The sequence below is a fragment of the Drosophila willistoni genome, chromosome 3R (genome assembly GCF_018902025.1).
Source record: "Drosophila willistoni isolate 14030-0811.24 chromosome 3R, UCI_dwil_1.1, whole genome shotgun sequence".
In the NCBI taxonomy this organism is placed as follows: Eukaryota; Metazoa; Arthropoda; class Insecta; order Diptera; family Drosophilidae; genus Drosophila; species Drosophila willistoni.
In genome coordinates, this window is record NC_061086.1 from 23,128,142 (window position 1) to 23,148,519 (window position 20,378).

General features: G+C 33.7%; 4 protein-coding genes across 4 annotated transcripts; 2 read left to right on the forward strand and 2 right to left on the reverse strand.

Moving 5' to 3' along the window:
- The first annotated feature begins 207 nt into the window (after positions 1–207).
- LOC6648041 (xaa-Pro aminopeptidase ApepP) lies at positions 208–3,284 on the forward strand. Its single transcript, XM_002070190.4, has 9 exons — positions 208–835; positions 896–1,099; positions 1,172–1,368; positions 1,434–1,523; positions 1,585–1,766; positions 2,105–2,254; positions 2,327–2,634; positions 2,695–2,870; positions 2,931–3,284. The coding sequence occupies exons 1-9, from the start codon at positions 304–306 to the stop codon at positions 3,045–3,047; spliced, it is 1,956 nt and encodes a 651-aa protein (XP_002070226.2). The 5' UTR covers positions 208–303; the 3' UTR covers positions 3,048–3,284.
- A 5-nt stretch (positions 3,285–3,289) lies between these two features.
- On the reverse strand, positions 3,290–7,193 carry LOC6648040 (cholesterol 7-desaturase nvd). Its single transcript, XM_023178918.1, has 7 exons — positions 7,142–7,193; positions 5,308–5,463; positions 4,468–4,861; positions 4,104–4,410; positions 3,826–3,937; positions 3,593–3,766; positions 3,290–3,530 (listed from the first exon to the last, which is right to left on the reverse strand). The coding sequence occupies exons 1-7, from the start codon at positions 7,142–7,144 to the stop codon at positions 3,375–3,377; spliced, it is 1,302 nt and encodes a 433-aa protein (XP_023034686.1). The 5' UTR covers positions 7,145–7,193; the 3' UTR covers positions 3,290–3,374.
- Positions 7,194–11,598: 4,405 nt separating this feature from the next.
- Positions 11,599–14,918, forward strand: LOC6648039 (cytochrome P450 307a1). The gene is made up of 2 exons (XM_002070188.4): positions 11,599–12,194; positions 12,797–14,918. Exons 1-2 carry the CDS (start codon positions 11,783–11,785, stop codon positions 14,080–14,082), a joined length of 1,698 nt encoding a protein of 565 aa, XP_002070224.1. The 5' UTR covers positions 11,599–11,782; the 3' UTR covers positions 14,083–14,918.
- An 852-nt stretch (positions 14,919–15,770) lies between these two features.
- Positions 15,771–20,042, reverse strand: LOC6648038 (catenin alpha). Its single transcript, XM_002070187.4, has 12 exons — positions 19,779–20,042; positions 18,843–19,219; positions 18,458–18,775; positions 18,186–18,389; positions 17,435–18,119; positions 17,192–17,343; positions 17,052–17,124; positions 16,919–16,986; positions 16,666–16,847; positions 16,369–16,609; positions 16,180–16,296; positions 15,771–16,105 (listed from the first exon to the last, which is right to left on the reverse strand). The coding sequence occupies exons 1-12, from the start codon at positions 19,930–19,932 to the stop codon at positions 15,941–15,943; spliced, it is 2,736 nt and encodes a 911-aa protein (XP_002070223.1). The 5' UTR covers positions 19,933–20,042; the 3' UTR covers positions 15,771–15,940.
- Positions 20,043–20,378: the final 336 nt, after the last annotated feature.

Below are 20,378 nucleotides of genomic sequence, written 5' to 3' on the forward strand. Positions count from 1 at the left end.
TGCAAAGATTTTGTCAAAAATATACCAAAATGTTATTTAACCAGTTATTGAGTTGGGATATTGAGTAGTCAAATAATGTAATAATATTTCTAGTTATCAGCGCCTTTTTTGTGTCATTCTTGACATTTAACAGGCACTATGAAAGTTTCTTTCCACAAATTTGGAACTTCCAATTCCATAACTAGTTCGCCGGTGGTTCCTTAAGTTTGCTCGTCTCTGATAAATGTATATGTATTAATCTGCAATTGTACAAAAAAGCCCTGCACATACAAAAACATATATATACGGATAGGGGTTCAACACATGTCCATAAATAAAGAAACTTATATCTTATCACGAATAATACGTTTTACAATCCGAACTGGACTGAAAACAAGGAAGCTAAGCTATAGCCAAACGCATTTCACTGTTGTCAACGAGATGAAAGACACCACGCAAATTCTGTCGCAACTGCGGGAACTGATGCAGCGGGCTTGGGTGCCTGAGGCCAGTTCTTTGTCTGCCTATATTGTGCCTTCCGATGATGCACATCAGAGTGAATACCAATGCCAACACGACGAAAGACGTGCATTTATTAGTGGCTTCGATGGATCTGCGGGAACAGCAGTAATAACTTTAGAAAAAGCTCTGTTATGGACTGATGGCCGCTATTATCAGCAAGCGGAGAAGCAACTTGACGCCAATTGGACACTAATGAAGGATGGATTAACTACAACTCCATCGGTAGGGGCTTGGTTAGCCAAGAATCTACCCAAAGGCAGTGCTGTTGGCGTTGATCCAAGGCTTTTTTCCTTCCGACTCTGGAAGCCGATAGAAACTGAACTAATTTCAGCTGGTTTGTTAAACTTTGGATAGTATTCTTTGTAGAAATAATTTATCCCATTATTTTCCACAGAGTGCAGTTTGGTGCCCATTGAGAAAAATCTAATTGATGAAGTGTGGGGTGCCGAACAGCCACCACAAACTTCAAACTCCCTTAAGACCTTGGATTTGAAATTCGCTGGACTTACAATTGAGGAAAAATGGAAAATTGTGCGCGAAAAGCTGACCGAAAAGAATTCGGATGTTCTAATCGTTAGCGCTTTGGATGAAATAGCATGTAAGAAATTAATTATCCATTTCATTAATTTAAAGGATTGAAATTTAATTATCCCTTGTTCTTTTATTACAGGGTTTTTAAATATGCGAGGATCCGACATTGATTATAACCCCGTATTCTTCGCCTATTTAATTATACGTCACGAGGAACTCTTTCTCTATATCGATGATAAAAAACTACCTCAGAATTTCAATCAGCATCAATCTGAAAACAAAGTAAAGATCACCATCAAGCCTTATGCATTTATTGGCCAGGAATTGTGTCAACTTGTAAGATTCAATAGAAATATCTGCAATGAAATATCTTAGTCAATCCATTATAAATTGTGATTTAGGTGTCTACAACTAAGGGTAAATTTTGGATTGCGCCCACTAGCAGTTATTATTTGACAGCTTTGGTACCAAAATCCCAACGCCATCAAGAGGTATATATTTCTCCCTGACCCACATCAAACCCAACTACTAATAAATTAATTGATCGTTCAGATAACCCCAATCTGCTTATTGAAAGCAATCAAAAACGATGTGGAAATCAAGGGATTTGTGAATTCTCATGTACGCGATGGAGTTGCATTGTGCCAGTATTTCGCTTGGCTTGAAAAAAAGGTACAACAGGGAGAAGCAGTCGACGAAATCTCCGGAGCTGATAAACTTGAATCGCTGAGAAGGTAAGTTGTATCTTAGGAATCCATTAAGTAATGCAAAGTTTATTCGCTTCAATGTAAGTGGATTACTCAGCAAGTAGTTTAATTTTATATAGATAAGACTTTCTTTATTTGGACATTGAAATGTTGTGGTTTTTGTTGTTAAAGAGGTTTGCTTATCAGGGTGTGATTTTTGGTATTTTACTTTATAAAATCTTATCAACTAAATTTGGATAGCACAACGAAAAAAATTGTGTAATTTGGGTTTTAATAAACATTTAAATCGCTTTAATTTTTATTGTTTGTTGGTTTTTATCGACAAAATATTTTAAATTATCTTGATCTTTATTTATATTTAACAGCACAAAGGATAATTATATTGGATTAAGCTTTGCGACAATAAGTGCTTCCGGACCCAATGGTTCGATTATACATTATCATCCAGCAAAAGAAACAAACAGAGCTATCAATGACAAGGAAATTTATTTATGTGACTCGGGTGCTCAGTATTTGTAAGTATATACAGTAATATGGATTCTGTAGAAAGCACATTATTAATTGATTGTTAATCGTAATTATTTCAGGGATGGCACAACAGACGTGACACGAACTTTGCATTTTGGCGAGCCTACCCAATTTCAAAAGGAAGCATACACTCGAGTTCTTAAAGGTCAATTAACTTTCGGAGCAACAATCTTTCCAGCGAAAGTGAAGGGCCAAGTGTTGGACACTCTTGCCAGAAAGTCGCTCTGGGACGTCGGTTTAGATTATGGCCATGGCACTGGCCACGGTGTGGGTCACTTTTTAAACGTACACGAAGGTCCGATGGGAGTGGGAATTCGACCTATGCCTGATGACCCCGGTCTTCAAGCAAATATGTTTATTTCGAATGGTAAGCCAAAAGTAACAGTTTTATAACTTTGTGAATTTTACTTGACTATTTGGATTTCAGAACCTGGTTTCTACCAGGATGGAGAATTCGGAATACGCATTGAAGATATTGTTCAGATAGTTCCAGCACAAATTAAAAATAATTTCGCAAACCGTGGTGCATTGACTTTCCACACAATCACAATGTGCCCAAAACAAACGAAACTTATAATTAAAGAGCTACTGACCGATCTGGAGGTATGATACAAAAATAATCTAATTTTGCAGTGGGATGTTAATATGTTTTTTCTTCTTCAGATCAAGTTGCTGAACGATTATCACAAATTGGTGTGGGAAACACTTTCGCCAATACTTCAACAAGAAGGGGATTCATTTACTTTGGAATGGCTGAAAAAGGAAACACAGGCAATATAATATCCTTCTCAATACCAGAATATAGTCAAATTCAGATAGCTTCTTGATATCTTTACGGTTTGACTTTCGTTTGATGTTTTGGAATTTCAAGGATCAAACAAAGCTTGAGGAATTTACTATGGCTGTTTATCACTGCTGTATACGCGATTTGTTATTAATAATACTATATCTTTGGATGTTTATATATACAACTGAATAAATAAATATTGTGCTTTACACATACTTAAATAGAAAGTCCATAATGAGTATAAAAATTGATTTATTTGTGGCAAATATAAGGTGCGAAGATTCCCCGCATAGAAAACAATAACTTAGCAACTAAAGCTTTTACCATCCTACATTGGTTACTTCAGGATATGATTTGCTATTTTCATAAAACTGTGCAAACCATAAACGAAATTGTTTTAGACTCATATCCTCCTTAACCAGTAAAGGATTTTTACGATAAACTTTATGATTCCACATGTTCATATCACGCTCAAACTAAAAGTAAATTCATTGGTGTTTAATAAGAAAAAATTGTACAAATATATGTGCCCACTTACCATAACACTTTCTCCAAAAATAAAGATTTTCATGAGCGGACCCATCCAACGGGGCCCGTAAAATCGATGCACCACCTTTTGCATTAACGGCTCGACTGGAGTAATTGTTTGCAGAATTCGGAAATGCCCCAAAGTCGGCGAGTACAGAGCCAGATTAACATAAGAGGGACCAATCTAAATTTGATACCAAATTTAAGTTCTTATAGTTATTGAAGGTAAATCTGCATAGCTACCTGTTTGCCGGAAACATCCATTTGAAAACAGTAAAGATTCTTAAATATTTCCAATTTGTGACTTAAAGTAACTTCAGCAATATGTTTATCGGGCCCCTTCGACGAGCTCCAACTGCAAATAGTAATAATGAAAATTTAACCGAATAAAGATTGAACTTTCAGAAAATTCAAGGAAATTGGTATCTAACCAGAAGTATATTTCTACTTTTGAATCAATGTTTATGCCCCATCGAGAGAGTGACAAACAATAGCTCGTGTCTGCATAAAGATTTGCTCACCTTGCTGCCCACAGGTGATATCCGAATCTACTTAACATGCTTGTTTTCGGTGTAAGACTTCCGGCAAAAATGCTTTCGTTATGAATAGCTCCAAAGTGTGCAAGATCGGCACCATTTTCTGGTATCTCTTGTATATGGCAATTTACATAAAACTCATTGCGGCCGTGAAAAACGAAATCGTTGTTCATTTTATTAACAGATGCGACAAGATCCCATGGCTTTTCCGTAGTATCGGCATGATACCATACAAATATAAAGTCATTGAACTCTTGAGAAGTCCATTTTCTGACTTTCGAGCCTTGTGGAACTGATGAAAAACATTTATTTGGGCTATGAAATGTGGTTGTACCCAAAAAATACTTACCCGAAGTGCTGTAGGGTATATGTTTGCATTTGCCATCAGTGCCTCCAAAGCGCCATTGATGAAATGGGCATTCTATGCTGTCGCCAACAACACGTCCGCCGATTCCCAAATTTGCTCCCAAATGAGGACAGTAAGCGTCCAATATAAAAACTTCATTGGTTTCTGTGCGATAAACCACAAAATGTTCTCCCAAACAGGATACATACTTTACCCCACCAGGCTTAAGGTTCGATGATTCCAAAATTCCGTACCATCCATTCGGAAATGGTGGTGGTAATTCTTTGGAACCAATTTTTCTCGCCTTTCTTAATCGGTTTATTGCGTCGCGCTTGTGTGCTCCACTTGAAAGGTTTTCTGACTTTAATACTTCTGAGTAACTGACGTCATTCATATGCTACCAGGTGGAATATAAATCAATATGCATAATTAGAAAACTGTTACGTTTTTGAGATTTATTCCTACATGTAGCAATAATATATTTATATCAGAGTCGAATGTGTAATCTAGAGGACAAAACACATTCAAAACTTCGATTACTCAGTACTACTGAATTTTCATACTCTCAAAATTCTCAGCGTGTTCCAGTTACATACTGGACAATTGTCATGCGATTTTTTAGGGGCTTGATGGTTTTCGTTTCTTATAAACCAAAAATTTACATTGTTTACCTTACCTCTATTGTTTATTATTATAATCATTAACAACCCCTATTGGGTATGTATGTATGTTTTGGATCTAATTGTGAGTTTATTTCATTTCATTATAAACTTTATTATTATCATTGATTGTGTTTGTGATTCAATCAAATGTTAAGTATTATAAAATATAAAATCTACATACCTTTGTCCAATTAAAGGGTACATAGAACATCCAGTAAAACAATATAGTTGTAAGAATAACAACAAACAATGTTAAGACGACTGAAAGGTTAATGTATTCAATCAGTTCACCTAATTGTAAGAACAACAAAGAGTACGACTGAAGATCCATTGTTATCTATTGAAAAAAAAAAAATGTTTATTAATATTAACAAGGAATGCAACTAAATTGATTCACTTGTGGTAACGAGTGAGGTGTTTAATAAGCAAATTTTGTATTTAATATGGCCTCGAACTCAAGTGATTGGGTATTGTTGAAACTTAATCAAAAATTGCGATGTGTTCTGTTTTTATATCAGAGGAACTTTAGTTGAGTGTAACGGTGGTTCCTTTAAAGCTTCAGAGTTGACGCATTTGCAAGTACAATGAAAAAATATTCAAAAGTTTTTATAGTATGCTAATTTGTTGTCTTCTCCAGTCCAACTTTAGTTTGTGACAATCTCAAAAAAAAGGGATTGGGTATGCGCACAAACAAAATACCGGCATTCTTATAAACAGCCTTATCCGGTGCTTCTGGGTAACCGTTGCTCATCTGAATACCGCAGCAACACCAACAGCAACAGCAACGGCAACGGCAGCAACAATCTTCTTGCATGATACATTTTTTTTAAACTAACAGATGAAATGGAATCACAGATGTACGGATTGTACATTCTGATCAATTTACATACGATCCGTATGTGCATATACTTAGTTGGATACACATGCAAGATAGTGAAAATAAGCAAAGAGACAATGTCTATTTGTGTGGGTGTGTTTACACAGATAAACAATCGACTCAGATGGAGGTGAAATTGTTATAGTTTTCATGACGCTCAATCTTTAAAAGTAAAAACATTATTCAATAGTCTCTCTCGCCCCACCAGTGCCGGATTAAGCCAACACGGGGACTGTAGCAATCCAAAAATCCAAATATAAGTTATCGAATTTTTATTTTAAATGAGAAAATTAATTTCCAATGTGATCCAATTAGACAATTAATGAAAATCGGTCAAAAACTACCATATTTTTCAGATACACAAAGATAATGTTTTTTTTTTTTTTGAACACTTTCTTGCGAAAATTTGGAAGAACATTTCTTTCTCGCGATATCTTTTAAAAGACCTGATTCTGACTTCAAAACTACGACAAATAATTCAAAACTTTATCAAATTATCTATGGTGGAATATTTTGCTGTTTATTGTAATTTTTAACTCTCTTAAAAAGATAGATTGATTATTAAATTTTTACTTTCGAAAATTGGTAAAAAATTTGACAGTTTCATTTTCGCAGAGTCAATTGTTCAAAAGTCAATTTAGGTAAATAAATAAAGAATGAATCAACCTTTTGATGACCAAAAACTCCCACTCAAGGCTCTATGGCTAATCCGGACCTGACCATACGACAGGCTTATGTATGTCACAGAAATATACTATATGTATATAGTATGTAGATCTCAAATGAAGAAAATCACAAGAACTCAAGCAGTAATTTATAAAAATATAACTGTTTAATTTGATCGATTATGACGATGTTGCAGGTTAATTTGATGACGGAATTTAACGGAATTTGAATATATTGACAATATCAGGTCACAAAAGGTTGACAATATTGACAATATTTGACCGGCCTTGGCAAGGTCTTGACCTAATATTGGTAGTGCATTTTGACAAGGAAATAAACACTTTTCATTAGATGCATGCACTTGAAACTTTTCACAAAAATATAGTTTGATATTTCGTTGATTTACATACAAGAAGTTTTTTTAAATTGTCTGAGGATTTTTTAAAAATCTCCTACATAATTTCCCACTAACCATTTGCCACCTTTTTGAGCACGCACAACTGACCGCGACACAACTTTGCAAGAACTGCCTTAAATATTATTAATCAATGTTATTATAATTGCAGGTGTCACAGGGAACAGCGCTCCTAGGAATATTTATAGCTTTTAACATTATCACTGAATGTTATCAATATATTTGAAGGTGCGTGCAGGTGTTTAACATTATGGGTATACACTTTGCAAAGAGTTTCACGAAACTCCTCTTAAGCTAATAAATCATGAACATATATTTTTAATCTCTCCTACAGATATGATGATTAAATTAGGATATCGAAATCGTTTACATACAATTGAATTTCTTTACAGAGAACCGATTTATTCGTTGAGTTGAATGATACCTAGCTTAAAAATTGTATCCTATTTTTAAGAGTATTATGATCTGCTTAAAATAAAATTGCATATATTTATTTATATTTCTTTATAATGTATACATTTTTGTGTTTTTATGCTATTTTCTGTCAACACTGAATACCACAAAAAAGTTAAAGAGGAAACCACTGAAGTAGGAAGACAGTTTCAAGGGTTTGCTCCATTTCTTTATCTCTAGACGACGGAACAATTTTAAAGACAAGGAGTATCTTACTAGAATAAACAATTATTTTTAATAAAAACTCTTCTAATTTCTATATAATAAAGTGTAAAGATGTTGATTTCTCCCCAGTGTAACTTTATCATGAAGAATTTAGACTATTTATTTAATGAATCATGTTTAATTGTTTTGATTCAATTGTGAAACAACGACCTATATACTTTAAGGGTATATGCAATTCGGACTACCATATATTACAACAGGATTTTGCCTTTAAACCTAGATTTTGTCCAATCATTATACCATATAATTGAATTTCAATTAGATGTGCGTCACCACTAAACACAAGATATCAAAACTCAAAGGTTCCATGAGTCACCCACACTTGAATGTTTCTTACGAAACCCTTTCAGTGGGCCTGATGCAGTGTCTCGGACAATTCGAATGAAATTCTAAAACGATCGAGAATAGCCGATATACGTGACTTATATAAAATAAATTGATTGACATTTCCACCATTAACTAATTCTTTCAGTTTGAAAATATTAACTGTGTATGTACAGAGGTAAAAATACTCATGTTTAATTTATATTGCACAGAGCAGCCGTTATATTGACGATTCAAATAAACCAATATAAATTTGATATGTTGGTGCATTTGCACTGGACAAAAATACACTATCTCATGATAAACGTGAGCGTATGTACATATGTACATATATGTACATACACATATGTATAGACGAATGGAATAATCATTTAAATAGATTAAAACACTTGAAAAAGTATTCAATTATAATGTAATTAAATATATATATAATAAAGTTGTTATAAAATGTGTATATTGGACTATATCTAAACTATATTATATAATTCTTTTCAATTCAACAATCAAATTTAAGCAATATTTAATATAATACGTTTTAGTATTCTGGATTCTCAATTTCACACAGTTTTTGAGCAACTGGGCCTATAGGATATATACATATTGTATGTATATTTCATGGGTTTGCATTAAAAACAAAATACTCTTTAAGTGAGGTTGCCTGCGTGATACCCTGCATCAAATTAGTTAATATTATTTCAAAAATAAGACTGAATTACAGATTCTTTTATCAGTTTAAACAATTTAAATACTTGCTGTATGAAGTACGGTATTGTAATCGTGTATTTGATACCCATTATATGGCCATGTATGCTTGAAGTGAGAAATATGCAAAGTTAAAGACTTACATTGTTTTTATTTTTTAAACCGTAACAATGTCATTGAGCTCTTTGTTCTAAGTATATTCTAATGCTAAACATATTTGAACTCTAACAGAAAACCAAAGAAAACTAACGATAAGAGAATTGAATTGTTGTCAATGTAATAGGAAAATATTTTGTATGAGTTTTTGAAATTGTGCTAAATGGAAATGCGATCTTATTACACTGAATAGTTTTTATTTTAAATGTGAATATGTAAATACAAAAGATGTAAATTTATAAAAACGAAAATGAAAACAGTTCAGTTTGTATCAGAATATGTATTATTTACGTAAATTTAGTCCATGGTCCAGCTCAATAGGTGCTATGTGAATTAATTTATATAAAATATTGAAAAAACTGGTTTTTCATAACCTTGGCCTGCATACACACATGCACATACCTACATATATACTACAATACACGTATGTATATGTGTAACGAGAGAACCATAGGATCAAAAGAACTATATATATAATTTTCAATATACTCTTACCATTTAATATGGTTCTGAAAAAACAAAACACTTCTATACAATTAATTCTTATTTAATATTGACTAATTTTTTTATTATTAACTTCTTGATTCCGTCTCAGTAAATTGTGGATATAAATTCGACTGTCTGTCTACAGAAATATGACATAACTTTAGCCTCAATTGTCTTAATTTTTGTAAAAAAAAAACAAGAAAAACAAAAAAAAACTCAAAGCACATGAAAACTTAGGAGTTGCAATGAAACCTGATGCCTTTTTCCGAATACCTTTTCATAATATTCACAAGAGTTTCGTTCGAAAGGAAACAAAAAATTGGTTTTTGTTATATATGAATGTTCATTTATCATTTTAAAGTCAGTACGGCGAGATTCGTTGGCATAGCTTAATCGTTTCAATCGCGATCGACCCTTTATAATATGGATCTATATGTTAAGAACTGACTTTTAAGTGGAAATGATAAATCTAATGCAATATAGTAGGTAAAAAAAACTTGCGATACCAACCTAAATAGCACAAATTTGAAACCCAAACTCTGCAACTTTTGCATACCATGTCGTATGAGTGATATTTCTTTAAAGCCTCTCAACAACAATCGAAATTGAATCTCTCGAGAGTTGCCAAAAGTAAACTATTTCAGTGTAGTCTAAATCTATGATAATCAAGCTTGTTTTCTTTGGAAAATCATTAAAAATCACCAAAAATTTCACTTCGTTTACAAGGAAAAATAACCAGTCCACCTCACATATGCAGAGTGGTTCATGTTTGTATGTATTTATATACATACATATATATATCGCTCACTTTTGTATTATCAGCAGTTTGAAATTGGTCTTCATAATACCCTTTTATTTTCTAAACGGGTGTATTAATTTCATTGGGGTTTCATAGCATAAAAATCAAAATATCTTCTAAAGAATTTATCATATGTAAGGGCATAAAATCAAATCAAATTATTATATCGGAAACTAAACAAATTAACAGAATAATCGTTTAAGAACAGGAACACTGCATTTTTTTTTTAAATTTTTCAGTTGCTTATGGTCAGCAGTTTTGTGGGTTTTTTTTTTTTTGTTTGATTTTGGTTTTGGAAAATTGCTTATTTATAAATAAAGACACACGCATGTTTGCATGTACATACATACATACATACAAAAGTATGGATAACTTAATTAAAAGGGTACAACGGTTCAACAAATATCTTTAGACCTTCAATACAAAGGGTATAATAAGGCAACAGGCAGACGGAAGTATATGGTTTGATCAGCCTATCGATATGGAGACACCTAGATCAATCTTCACTGCATTAATGAGGATCTCTTCAATGACGCATGTGACGTCAGTGAAACGTGTTCGTGGCTTGTTTATACTCACATGTGTTTTGACCGTTTTTTTTTAAACTTGAATATATTTGAAAATTCGATGTGGGATAAATAAAAAATGATGTCAAAGCTGGACGTCTATATTTGCGGATTTATTTATAAAATTCTTCTTCTTTTGTCAAGTTATACTAAGCCAAAAAGTTTACAGAGATTGGACCTCTGATTTTAAATATATAGTGTTTTATAGCCTATTGCTATAATTTTAGAAAGTTGCAAAAATCTAGAAAAATTCTAGAAATTTATGATTAAAATAGATTCGATCCAGTAAATGCTAGAAACAGCATAAGAAGTATGTTATTTAAAATCAATTTCTGTAGAAATGGAACAAAAGATCATTCTATCATATATATGTACATATTTTTCACAACTTCCTTTTCCTTGACAAAGGTCTCTTCCAATTATATATTCCTTTTCTCTGTCTACAGTGAATAACTGATTAGAGTATCCAAACTTCCGCAAAACTAATATTAAGCCTGGAGAACTCATGTCAATAAAGTTTTGCTATATGTATGTATGTATGTACATACCTATACACATGCATATATCTACGTATTTTTTTGATAAATATATTTCCCTTTAAAATTTATACACATGTACACATTGTACGAACTTGTATAAATAAGAACTTCATATAAACGTCATATATGTACATATGTAAGAGTATATATATATATATATGTATGTACATACGTTCATAGGTATTCTCGGTGTATGTATGTTGATTTATTTTCTGTAATTTTCTGCTCTTCGACTTCAAGAAAGTACTTTAAAAATCAGAAGATTCAGAGAGCGAACACCGAGACGAGGATTGGTGTTCAAGTCTGTGCCTATAAAAACTCGCCATCGACGATTTTCCGTTTAGTCGAGAATATTGAGTAAGCTGGTCTGCTCTGCGTGTTTCTTTTTTCTTCCACGTTCTTAAATCACAATAACCAACAACAACAAAACAAAATTGTATCCATCATCATGATTTTTGCATTGTGGTATTCGTTAATCGGCATGTTATTCACTATAACATTTATATCTTATGTGTTAATTATGATAAAAACAAAGCGAAAAGCCTCTGTCCTTCAAGGAGGACACTTGTCATCGGAAAAGCGAGTTTGCAAATTTAAGCAGGCTCCTGGACCAAAACCATGGCCAATAATTGGAAATTTAGATATTCTCGGACAATTTAAGCATAATCCATTTGAAGGATTTGGTGAATTAACAAAAAAATACGGTGACATTTACTCATTGACCCTTGGTCATACACGATGCCTGGTTGTTAATAATCTGGAACTGATACGAGAAGTTCTCAATCAAAATGGAAAATTTTTTGGCGGACGACCGGATTTTCTGCGTTATCACAAACTCTTTGGCGGCGATCGAAATAACTGTAAGTTATTAAGAATTTTTTGTTAAATCCTTTAAATTTGTTTAGTAAACTAGTAAGGTATCACTATGAACTTTTTCTAGTATAATAGAATGATCTGAACTAAGCCAAAGATACGCCATTTTGTACATTAATTTTCTAGAATTTCGAACGTAATTATATTAAATTACACTTCTCTCATAGATGCTCAGGTCCTCAGATTAAAAAACATCTCTTAAGTAGGGAATTTTTAAACGGCTACATATCTAGTAATAAGCCGAACTATATAATAAATCCGAACACCCAAAATCACGTCACTGAAAGTTTCTTATTAATGGCTGTCTTACTAAATTTGGCTTTAAAACGTTTATGATTAAAACGTTTAACTATTTGCCCTAAGAACCAACGAATAACGATTTTACCAGTTTAAACTAAGACTCAGACGTCTAAATAGTATTTGAGCACTTTTAAAAGTTTCAAATTACTTCAGCTGTTAACTCAAATAGTGCACTTCACATTTTGCTTAAACTTAAGGGTTGCATTTGTTTTATGTGTTTATATCTATAACTTATAAAAGTTGCACTTAAAAAAATACATTTTTTTTGTCTATTTATTTTGATTTGCAGCACTGGCTTTGTGTGACTGGTCACAACTGCAGACAAAGAGACGTAATTTGGCGAGACGCCATTGCTCGCCACGTGAATCCTCATCGTTTTTCACAAAGATGTCCCAAATAGGCTGCAATGAAATCGATAATTTAATGCACGAATTGGGCCGGGCGATTGTGCCGGGAGAATCCTTTGATATAAAACCTTTAATTCTGGAAGCGAGTGCAAATATGTTTAGCCAGTATATGTGCTCCACGCGTTTCGATTACGACGATACGGAATTCAAGCAGATTGTCAGATATTTTGATGAAATATTCTGGGAGATTAATCAAGGATATCCATTGGATTTTCTGCCATGGCTATTGCCGTTCTATAAGAATCACACCAAAAAAATTGTGCATTGGTCAACAACAATACGAAAGTTCATTTTGGATCGGGTCATCAATCAGAGAGAATTGAATATCGATTTAGATGAACCGGATAATGACTTTACGGATGCATTACTGAAAAGTCTTAAGGAAGATAAGAATGTATCCCGCAATACAATTATTTTCATGTTGGAAGACTTTATCGGTGGACATTCGGCTGTTGGAAATCTCGTAATGTTGGCCTTATCATATATTGCCAAAAATCCAACAATTGGCCATCGAATTCAGAATGAAGTCGATTTTGTGTCGAATAATGGAAAACGGAAAATTAATTTGTACGATATGGATGCAATGCCGTATACTATGGCCACAATATTCGAAGTATTGCGCTACTCTTCATCACCCATTGTGCCACACGTTGCCACCGAGGACAGTGTAATTGCTGGATTCGGTGTTACGAGTGGTACCATTGTCTTCATCAATAATTATATACTAAATATGAGTGAGAAAAACTGGACCAGTCCAGATCAATTTGAGCCAGAAAGATTTTTGGAGGAAAAAATTGACAGTCAGGGTAAATCGGAAAAGGTTTTTGAAAAGAGACGAAGTTCACAGGGATCCGATTCGGGTATAGAATTTGAAAAGGAAGCCACGATCTCGACTACTGCTCAAGAATCAGTCAAAATCAACGAAGCGTGCAATAGACCAAATGTATATCAGCTAAGGAAAAATATTCCATACTTTTTGCCATTTAGCATTGGCAAACGTACTTGCATAGGTCAAAACTTGGTAAGAGGATTTGGTTTCATTTTACTAGCAAATATCATACAGTCATATAATATAAATAGTGTGGATCTTTCCACAATAAAGATATATCCAGCATGTGTAGCTTTGCCGGCCAATTGTTATCCTTTAACATTGGCACCAAGAGTTTAAAAAGTTCAGAAACTCACAAGAATTTTTTAACTTTTTAAAATATATATTTTTATGAATAGACTTCACGGACTTTAGTAACTTTAATATGTCTCCTCATAAGATGGAGATCAAATGTAAAATATTTTTAACATTTGAGAAATGAATGGCTACTAAAATTCGAAAATTTATTGAATGTCAAAGTAACTGAAAATTTCTTTAACATTTTTAACTTATTTACAATCATTGATATATGATCTTGATTTCACCTTTTCATGATCACTCTATCCTTATTGTTTTATTCAAATGATACCATTCTATTAGTATTGTAGATATTAATCCATAAAGCAAAATATATTATCAGAGTCCAGTTCAAATTAAACTAGATTACATGTATGTATGTATACCTAAGCTAACAAAACTAAATACGTAAATATTTTTTGTTAAAGACTGAAAAAGTTTACTTTATTATTTATTGAAATGGCTAATAAAATGTCTTATTACTTTAATATATACATATATATGTATATACATATATTATTTTAAAATTGATTGGTTTTACACGTAGACTCCTGTGTGTTGGTCTCTATAATAATGAATTTTGGTTAAACGGCCAATATACATATACTCCCCTCTTAAGGTCTGATTATAAAACTTATTTATTGTTTTAAACAATCAAATGGTGTAGTCAAATAATATAAAATTACCAAAATATTAATAGTTTTACCAAAATGTCGAAGCACAGTCCTCAAATTATAAATATTTAAATTATAAAAATATATAACTTGGTGTATTTACAACGTTGTAAAATCCATATAAATAATTCAATAAAAAATACAAAAAATTTATATTTATGATTATGTGACATATGTATTATTTAAAATCCCGAGATTTGGTTTTCTTTCACTGAGCATCTTCAAACTACTAAGTTTAGTTGCATTTTAATCAGCTAATCTAAAAGCTCTTAGCACTGTGGTTTAATATTTTGAATCAAAATAAATTACAAATTAATTTAAGCTATAAATAAGTCAAAGATGCCTTGGGTTTCTTTATTTTTTAATATTTTCTATAAAAAAATAAATAGAAATTAATTTTAAATTTCTAATAATTTAAGAAAAACTCAGAAATCGCATAATTTTCCACAGTATTCTACTGTGTGTCTGAGAATCTTTTGTCTTTGTATTAACTAGCAGCAATTAAATACGCATGACAGGAGCGAAACTTAAGTGGGAAAGATGATAAAAATATATGTGGGCATATCAGAGGGCAGGCTAAAGCAAAATCAATTTACGAATAAGGGTAACAACATATTTTTCTAATAATCGTCACCTTGTCGGTGGAAAATTCCATAAATTTAATCCACCTAATTAGCTATCATTTCCCCATTTGATTTTAAGTACAAATGCTATTCTTGCTTGCTATTATTAAAATAAAAACTGAAAAGACTATTACTAAACTACCCCTCGCAGATAAATATGCTCACTTTTAATATGATTCTTGAGCTGTGTGGGAGAATTTAGTTGAGCAGAAGCTGAGGTTTGCAACAGATATGACACTCTGCATTTCAACGGTCAAAAGAGAGACACATAAATGCTGATTAATTCTTGTATCAAATATTTTCTTCTATCAGAATTAAGATAATTTATCCTCAATAAGATTTGAATATTTGAAATTGTTAAGGCCTTACCTCATTGCTTTCATGTTAAATGAACTGTTGTTTATATATTTTTTATTTATTAAGCAACTGTTTTGTTCTAGTGCGCATATAGAAATGTTTGCAGTATTTATGTCTGTGCATATACATATTATATTGTATAATTTAGGTATGTATGTGTATTGTATAATTTTATAATACTTTAATGAAATCGAGATGTTACACTACTTAAACGGCATCAGCAGGACTTTGGAATTCAGATAGGGCGTGTATTGGGTTTTGAACCTTCTTCTGTGATCCCTTTCGAACCTTTGCTCTGACTTCTTCTGGTTTCTCTGGTCTTACCAATGGTTTCTTCTCAGGTGCTTTCATCTTCCACACCACAATTGGAGACTAAAAAATATAATTGTTGTCATTAGTTTTCTTTTGTCATTTCATCAAATGTTAATTAGTTGCGTTGTACTTACAGTGACAGTTCCTTGTCTGGTGTACTTAGTGGATGCAACGTATGAGTATTTAACGGTAAGGACGACCGCATTCATTAAATTTTTAGCTGCTTGAATCAACGAAGTCGCACTATCCAACTAAGAAAAGAGAATAATGTACATATTTTTAACACAAATATTCATTTTAAATTAAAAATTATTCAAATTTACCCCGGAAACTATTAGTTCACCACTAATATTCTGAACATCCGCCTTGACTTTCGATGTAATCTGAATCTGATGACAATAGAGAGCAATGCGTTGCAAATAAGCCAGCAAGTCCTTCTTAGTACTACTTTCCGGGCATTGCTCTGCTATTTCACGTGTCAATTTATCGAGCTTAGTACCAGCTTCTGAGATTTTCTTAGCAGCATTAATAACGTCCATTGTGGTCTTCAAAGGTCCACGTCCTCTGCAATAAACTTATATATACTTATGTTTTTGGTACTTGTTGTTATTCTTACGCACCTGGTAAAATCTGTCATCTCCATCATAATCATACACATATGTTTAGCCAAAAATATGATATCATTGCCAGTATCATCCCATTTCGCGACTTCTGAATCGAAAGTTAGTTTTTCTCTACGGAAGAGCTCAACCTGTTGAGCAATCTTCTGCTTGTCCTCCTCTGTCATTTTACGCATTGCCTCCTAAATGAGTTATAACAATAAGCAATGTATTAGCTAAGATGACAATCAAATTTTTGCTTAAATTAACTTACCCTAGCAGTACAAATACCACTAATATCTGGATATTCGTCAACTGTCTGATCACCAGTATGAGCACTTGCTACACATTAAAAAAATACAAGTATGTTTAAAATCAATTTAACTGATATTATACAAATTACTTACAGCGACTACGTGTCTCCAATGTCATATCCTCAACGGGCTCAAACTCAGTATCTGTATCTAAGTCTTCTGAGCTCTATTAAACAAAATAGTAATATTTGTATTTCAAATTGAGATTTTGTTGGTATCAATTGTGTACTTACTCGATTCATTAAAACAGCGCGACGAATTTCACGTACGCCATCATACACCAAACGAGATGCGTCTATAAAGTCATTCTCATCAACATCTTTGTTTGTATTATTTGAAAGTGCTTCCACGGCAGCGTCGACTCGCTGATCAAATTTAGTCATAACTGCAATAATGCGTACAAACATAAAACATTGATTATAGGATGATTAAATAAATTAGTATTTAGCATTAATACGTAAAATTCTAATATACACCTTGCTCTCTTAGAACTTTAACGGCTTCCAGCACACGCTTGGTATAAATACACGGCTCATAGTTATCCATTTCAGCCTCCACGACATTGCAAACACGAGCCGAACGTCCTTGAATAGCCCCAGCGGTGGCACGCAAATCTCTGGCATCACCAACTTGCAAAGCCATTACGCATTTGTTTACATCTTCCAGAATATGATTTTCAGAAACAGCCAAAAAGTCATCAATGGTTGTAATGTCATCAACGGCTTCAGTTAAAATGCGAACTTGCACCTCCCATGCCTGTCGATAGGCGGTCATATTTTCTTGAGCTACTTTCGAATTGGGACGCACAGTCAGAATTGAAGCGGCGTTTATTACTTGAGGGCATAGACTTTCAATTTGTGCGGCAGCATATCGAACCATTTTAACGCCATCTTCGTTGTTTGACATGCTACAAACGAGATTGGCAACTTCAACCAGCTTTTCGGCATGTTTAGTGAAAATGTCGGCCTTTTCCCGCACTTTTTTCTCATTTCCCGATTTGGCAGCCTCGATCAAATCGATTAAAGGTGTTGTTGTTTCCAAAAATGAATCCGATACATGATCAACCACAGCTTTACGCAACTGTCTACGAAGATCTCTTGTTTTGCGACACATTTGATCAATTGCACGATCCAGTCCTGGGGTATTGTCTTTTTGTCCCATCTGTAAGGATGTTGATTTTTAAATACATTGCAACACGAAACGAATGGGCAATAAAATAAAACTCACATTGGACATATATTCAGAGAGCAAATCTTGTAAAGCTTGTCGCACAGCATTACATTCGGCAACAATTCTTTCACGACGCTCATCTCTGGTACAATCCGCATCCGCCATTAGAGCCGCTGCACTTATGATACTTTCCAAGCGTTCCTCTAGCAGTTGACGAGACCGTTTCTCACTGTACGTCATTGGATCCATTACGATGCCCTCCTGCCAATCGAAATGAACATTAAGTTATTGTTATTGTTGATGAGAGTAAAGAACCCAGAACCACTTACGTCAAAATCGTCCAAAGCAGCAGCAAGCTCACCAGCTCCGCTGTAAACATCCGTAGGCTGAGATGATTTGCCTTGGGCTACGTCACTTATGGTGTTTACAGCATCGCAAACTTGCTTTAAAATGAAATCCCGATTGACTTTAGCCAGATCTAGCTCTGGATGGCGAACATAGACCTTAGATGCAGTCAACAGCATAGTTGAATGCTTCTTCAGCATTGCCCGAGCCGCTGCCAAATCGTCACGCAATTGTGGATCCTTCAGTTCCTGTTGACGTTTAGCTGCTTGTTTAATCAATTCACCTGCATTCCGTCCAAATTGCTTTGAAATTCAAAAATTGTTTATTAATATCTTGTAAAATAAGATGGGATAAGACAGCGCGACCTACCCTCATATTATCCATTAGCTCATCTTGGCTCGATGCATTCTTCAGTTTATTCAAATCATCCTCAACAATGTGAAGAGATTTCAGCAAGAGATGAACATCAACCATATCGGCTAGAATAAGCAGCCGAGTTACAGCTGAAAGGAGATTCCTGGCTGCTCGCACCATATTGCCACGTTTTAAAGAACTACATGGATCTTCTGAGAATTCTCGAGCCGCAATGCTCATGGCGTCTCCAGTTTTGCGAACCTCATCCACGGCAGTGAGCATTTCTTGGGTAATATCGGGGTTTTCATATGCAATTTGATCCCCCTTTTGAATAAAATTTTCCGTAGCCTTTTCGACAGCTGCAACCAATGCACTGGCCCGCTTTGATTTGCCTTGAATGAGTTAATAAGGTAAAACAAACAATTTATTTTTATACATAAATAAGATTATTAGATTTTAGGGCTAGGCAAACGTAAATTAATTAATTCCTTTTTACAGTTCATTCACCGATCAATCCCCAATTCTTGGCGGCTTTTGCTATTCAAACATACAATGTTTTGTTTCTCATTAAGTATCCGCATAAGTCGATACATATACATACGCATGTATGTGTTGTATGTACACCTTTTGTCACCGCAAACAAAAACTATTCAACTCAATCAATGTTCAATTCGTCAAGTTTAGCTTTCACACAGGTTTAGATACATTGGTACACAAATACATATGTATTTTTCATGCTTTATGCTCTATGTGTACATATTTGTGTATGTATGTATGTAAATGGGCTAATTTCGAAATGCATACATACTCATATTTATGTACATATATGTATGTAAGCAATGAAACTAATTTGCACTGTTAAGATACAAACCGATGTCTCATATACATACATCCATACAGATTGTATGTAAGTATTACATTTGTGCACTAGGCAGACAGTTTCTTTCTTACCTTTCTTCTTTTTGCTTGGGCCTTTCGTATTCACAAGCGTTGTCACCTGCAAAACCAATGGCTCCAGTGTTTTCTCCACAGACATTGTACGAATTTCCAAGTTTTTGGGATCCCATTTTAATGCAATCTGCCCGAAATCTGTTAACGTTCCCATTTTCTCAATAAAGTAAAAGTTATTATGGATTTAATCACTTTTTTTTTAAACGCTATTTCTCATAAAATGACGACGCCTTCTTTCGATAATTTTTTTCTTCCGATTTTTCTCAACGTTTCCAATTAAAGTGATACAGTGGCACTGGAACATCGATACGAACAATCGATACTATCGATGGTTCCATCGATGGTTTTCCCATCTCTACTGAGAGGCGTTTGTGCTCTTTCTGTCTTGTCGTTCTCTTTTCGTCGACGGACTTACTCTTTTATTGCATGTTTGACTCTATTGTCGGAGTTCGACTCCTTTACCTGATGTTGGTACTATTTTTCACGATTTTTACTGTTTTGTTCGAAGTTGGGAACTTCACTCTTTTGATGCTTCCATCGAGTTGCGACCCCCTTGCAACATGTTTAACAGAGCCACTGGCTAAAAGAAATTCGATATAT

Coding starts and splice junctions, on each gene's coding strand:
- LOC6648041 (XM_002070190.4), top strand. CDS start 304: ATGTCCATAAATAAAGAAACTTATATCTTATCACGAATAATACGTTTT. Junction 836..895: donor AACTGAACTAATTTCAGCTG/GTTTGTTAAACT, acceptor TATTTTCCACAG/AGTGCAGTTTGGTGCCCATT. Junction 1,524..1,584: donor AATCCCAACGCCATCAAGAG/GTATATATTTCT, acceptor TTGATCGTTCAG/ATAACCCCAATCTGCTTATT.
- LOC6648038 (XM_002070187.4), bottom strand. CDS start 19,932: ATGGGAACGTTAACAGATTTCGGGCAGATTGCATTAAAATGGGATCCC. Junction 17,344..17,434: donor TAAAGTTCTAAGAGAGCAAG/GTGTATATTAGA, acceptor GCATTATTGCAG/TTATGACTAAATTTGATCAG. Junction 16,987..17,051: donor ATTGGAGACACGTAGTCGCT/GTAAGTAATTTG, acceptor TTTAATGTGTAG/CAAGTGCTCATACTGGTGAT.
- LOC6648040 (XM_023178918.1), bottom strand. Junction 4,411..4,467: donor TATACCCTACAGCACTTCGG/GTAAGTATTTTT, acceptor GTTTTTCATCAG/TTCCACAAGGCTCGAAAGTC. Junction 3,531..3,592: donor TTTTTGGAGAAAGTGTTATG/GTAAGTGGGCAC, acceptor ATTTACTTTTAG/TTTGAGCGTGATATGAACAT.
- LOC6648039 (XM_002070188.4), top strand. CDS start 11,783: ATGATTTTTGCATTGTGGTATTCGTTAATCGGCATGTTATTCACTATA. Junction 12,195..12,796: donor TGGCGGCGATCGAAATAACT/GTAAGTTATTAA, acceptor TTTGATTTGCAG/CACTGGCTTTGTGTGACTGG.